This window comes from Euphorbia lathyris, chromosome 8, assembly GCF_963576675.1.
Source record: "Euphorbia lathyris chromosome 8, ddEupLath1.1, whole genome shotgun sequence".
Classification (NCBI taxonomy): Eukaryota; Viridiplantae; Streptophyta; class Magnoliopsida; order Malpighiales; family Euphorbiaceae; genus Euphorbia; species Euphorbia lathyris.
In genome coordinates, this window is record NC_088917.1 from 18,262,315 (window position 1) to 18,266,838 (window position 4,524).

The 4,524-nt window shown below is 29.7% G+C and overlaps 1 protein-coding gene across 7 annotated transcripts; it reads left to right on the top strand.

Annotated features, from left to right (window-relative positions):
- Positions 1-313: 313 nt before the first annotated feature.
- LOC136203617 (uncharacterized) lies at positions 314-4,173 on the top strand. Of its 7 annotated transcripts, none has more exons than XR_010674921.1 (7): positions 314-449; positions 589-690; positions 782-1,013; positions 1,080-1,238; positions 1,326-2,035; positions 2,766-2,847; positions 3,452-4,173. XR_010674921.1 is itself a non-coding variant. In XM_065994815.1 (5 exons), the coding sequence occupies exons 1-5, from the start codon at positions 362-364 to the stop codon at positions 1,345-1,347; spliced, it is 603 nt and encodes a 200-aa protein (XP_065850887.1). In that variant the 5' UTR covers positions 314-361; the 3' UTR covers positions 1,348-3,388. The 7 variants fall into 7 exon arrangements, 1 of the variants encoding a protein (XP_065850887.1); XR_010674924.1 differs by lacking the exon at positions 3,452-4,173 and having other exon boundaries at positions 1,326-1,497; positions 1,704-1,748; positions 1,892-3,388; XR_010674919.1 differs by having other exon boundaries at positions 1,326-2,847.
- The last annotated feature ends 351 nt before the right edge of the window (positions 4,174-4,524 follow it).

Consider the following 4,524-nt stretch of genomic DNA (forward strand, 5'->3'; position numbering starts at 1 on the left):
AATTATTTTAGTTTTTTGGAAGAAATAAATTATTTTAATTAAAATACTCAAAATAATTAATAAATACGTCAATAATTAATCATACAATATTTATTTTTAAAAAATAATCATAGCATATCACTACAACAATTTATTTATTGAAGAATCAGAATTAATTAATTCCAATTTTAGGGAAACATTATTATTTTATTAAGAAAATCTTACCCATTTTAAAGTTTATTTTTATCGTTTTATATAATATAAAATACATCATTTAGGCAAGTGCCCTATTACTCTCACTCCATATATAATATAGAGCGAGAGTAATGGAGTACTTACCTCCACTAAGATCTAGAATTCTTTTAAACCCTATATAAAAAAAATGGACCGCTTCTCCATTGTTGCCGACCAAACTTGTAAATCCCCATTCTTAACTCAAGAGCTGATGGTATCTATACAATATACTAAAGGTATAGAAAAATAGATGACGTGTCATGTTTTTAGAGTATTAATTGCTGAGGTGTCTTTATGTTAGTAATTGCTTATCTCCTTATTATCGTTTCAAATTTCTATTTTCCCTAGAGTTGTTCTCACTGTTACGGTTTCTAGCCGTTTCTATCAGGTACTCACACGTTCTGCTTTATCTTTCCACAACTGCACGCTATGATTTTCATTCAATTTGCTTCTCATCTCCCAGGATTCATATGCTTGGTGAGTGAATTTCTCATCTATCATTATTCCAAATCTGTTCATGGAGTTGCGATTTTCATGGGTATTTCTTTTAATTGTTTTCTTTTCCCAGGTTTATGGTTTCTCAACGCAAGAATAAGATCTTTTCAACTTATAGCGATTTACCGGAGTTGTTGGATTCACTCCTTAAACAGCCATCGCCTATTTCCGAAGAGTTCGAGGAAGAAGACTACAGAGATGACGCCGATCACAAACAATTCTACAAAGATCTCCTTGAAGCGTTCGAGATGGATGAAGAATCGCAAAGTTTATCGAAATACGAAGAATCATATGCCGCTAGCGAGGTAGATTTTGATTTTATCATATTGATTTTGAGCAGCAAAACCCTTAATTTTAATTGTTTATTTTAGGGGTTTGATATCATACCATTCAAAGGCAGCCAACCTTTTCCTATATTCACTAAAGACGGTTGCAGTTTACTCCGGGTGGTGGATCTCCAAGGTACACGTCCGTTCGATTCAAAGTGTGAGAATTCTGTCAAGTATGCTGTTCACCAACATAATCTCAAGGTTACTTTTCTTTCTATTTCTTAATTATTGATTTTTATATCTAAATGTTATGAATTTTAAAAAAAAATTGATGATGGATTAATGCAGGGTGGGAATCTGGAATTTGTAAGAGTTATGTACGCATTTGGTTATTCATATTTAAAGTATTATGCAACCTTTGAAGCTAAAGATATTACTAGATAAATCAAAGTTTATCAGACTTGCCTCCTTCAGTCCAGAAACGAGATTTTCATATTCATATTTCATTTTGATTTTACAGGTATCCTGATTTGTAAAGTACCATTTTAATTTTCAAGAATTTTGACTTTTTCTGGTTTTGTGGCAGTGATGAATTGCAGTCTCTTTTCTTAAATTTGATTTGCATAAATTACAATTGGAACGATTTGCTAGATTTTATTTTCTTAGCACTAAGGGTTCATTTATATTTCTCTCTTCTGTATAATAAGGTTCCTTATTTTTGCTCAGATTAAAAGAGAAACCTCCATCAGCAAAGCACAAGTCTCTTGCTAAGTAAATATATTGAAGTTATTTTCTGAAGTGTGTTTAAAGTTTGCATTTTCATTTGAGTTTTGCTTTTGTTTATTAAGATTGATCATCCATTACATTTTCCTTTTCCGTTCATATTTGTTTAGTCCTTTTTCTTCTTTGTGTAGGAACATGGTGAGAATTAAGAGATTCTAGAGGTTCAAGTCACATAGGAGAATTTAAAGGTGTCATGAGATGCAGAGAAAATTTAAAGGTATATTGGATGAAAGAAACTCCCAATTTTCCTGAACTCTGCCCAAATGCAATTCGGGGTAACTTTCTTTGTTCCAACCTCATTTTTAAATTTCAAGTGTTAATAGTTATATTTTGAATTTCTGTGTCCAGTTACCTCCTTCCAATGTTTGTCAGTTGTTCAAATTCTTAATTTCTAGGGAACTGTATCTCTGTATTTTGCGCCTTTGATATGCATTAATCAGTTTTTTATATATTTTTTATTTAGTTTGTATGTCTTCCTTGCATACATAGCTAGACATATTGTTTTTGCTTTTACAAGATTATGATTTCTAATCATATTCCATGTCTTAATTCTTCAGGCTACTATTTCAGGATTTGATCCTCTTTATTTGATTAGTCATTGCAAACTTTGATTTCTTTTTTCTATAAAAATCATATACCTCTTATTCCCATAAGTTATTACATTTACAATCTGAATTTGTTTTGATTATTTTTATTAATTTAGTTGTTTTCTTTTTAGTGATTGATTTATTGTAAGGTGAATCGAGCTTTATTTTCACATTGGTATAATTGTTATGAGGATATTTTATTCCTTCTTATTCCCAAAACCATCATTTTTTATCACCTATTCAACTCTTATTCTTGGATTAAAGCTTGGTCGTTAGGATCTCATTCTTCAATTTCTTCTTCGCTTTCCATCCAATGTGAATCAAATGCTAGACAAAATAAATTCAGTTCCTAGGATAAAATTTAGGTATATTGGCATTGGTCAAAATAAATTCACTCTCTCTGAATACTCTTATGTAGCTTCCAGGATAGTTGCTTATCCTTCAAATTTGTTGCTAATTGATCTCCAGTTAGATGGAATTCTAATACTGCGTTTAATCAGGTTTTTCAACAACCCTTTTTCATCTTGCTACTTATGATTTATATTTTTGTATGACATTATATGTTGAAGAATACAAAAATATGTATCTGTATGGATTTCACTTTGGTTTGCTTTACCATAACTGATATACAGTATTCAACAAAACAAAAAGTAAGCATTTTGGTGTCAAAAGCTCATATCTAGCTTGTGGCTTTAACTTAGTTCAAGGGCTTAATGTTTTATGCCAATGCAAGTCCAGTTTCAATTTTTTACCAACACATTGGATGCCCTTTTGATGTTATTTATCTTTTTCTATTTCTTCTTTACCTTTAACGTAGTAAACATGTTTTGGTTTTACAACTCATCAGTCTATGTTGTTACTTGGATAAGTGAAGTTGACAAAATATTTTGATGATTGGAAACCTATTTCTTTGCTCTTTCTCATGTAATATACAAATGAAAATTGTTGTTAGAAAATAGAGCAGTAAGCAAGTTTTTTTTTTTAATTTTCATAGAAAATTCCATATATTTGGCTCATATAATTGGTGCTTTATAGCTTTTTTTTTTTGTATATATATAACATTTTAATCTCTATATTACTTAATTTTCTTCCATTTCATTTCAGGTAACCTAAGTTTAAATGCCAGTTTAGTTGGTAAGTAGCTCTTTTCTTGGTCTGGTTATGGGAAATCTTGGTCTGGTTATGGGAAAATCTGCATCGCAGTAGAAATGCAAGTTTGCATGGGTTATTTAGAGGGAAAATGGAAAATAATGGAAAAAAATGGTGATACATCAAGGATCAAAAGCACCACCCTTTCTTTATATGGAAAATTTGAAGCATCTTTTTCTTTCCAATCAGTGTTACAATAGTCTTTTCTTTTCTCAGTGTTTTAGGTTTGAGCTGTGTAATCGAGTGTGTTTTAGTAATATATCGAAAATGAACACGGAACGTGAGCTGTTTTCATTGACAATAAACTTGGATATAGATTTTGATTTACCCATAATGTTGATAATTTGGGTCAATTTCGGACACTATTATAAAATACCGATATTTTTGTTATTTATTCTGTATTAATTGCATATCAATTCGTTCTAACAAAATGATTTCATGTTTTTTTATAATTTAATAATAGAATTGGAGTTTAATATTTATAAATGTAGTGAAATTTTTTGATTTTTTTTGTCTAAATCGTACAAAGACAGTGTATTTTTTTAAAATTTTTTTTTTTCGCATTCCAACATATGTTTGTGATTTGTTACTGATAAAATGATGCACATGTAAAGTGTAGATAACAAGATTTATGACCGCAAAAACAGTTTGATGAATTATTTCTCAAATTAACCTAATTTATCAACGTTAGGGGTAAAATTGCACCATTTTAGACATTAGGGATTGCTCCTGGTCTAAAACGTTAGAGATATTTTTACACCTTAATCCAATAATAACCATTAATAATTGTAATTGTACCTGTGATTTTAACTTGAATATAATGCATTTTTTAGCAAGCTCTATATATGTATTGGGTTTCCGATAATGGTAGATTTTTACTGATTTGAGCATTACACCTATTTTTTTTACCAAGCTGCATATATGTATTTTGATATAATGAATTTCTTCTAACAATTTCATATATGTATTTTGGATAATAATTGTGTAAAAAACCTATAAAATTATAATTACTGTCACTTAATTTTGAT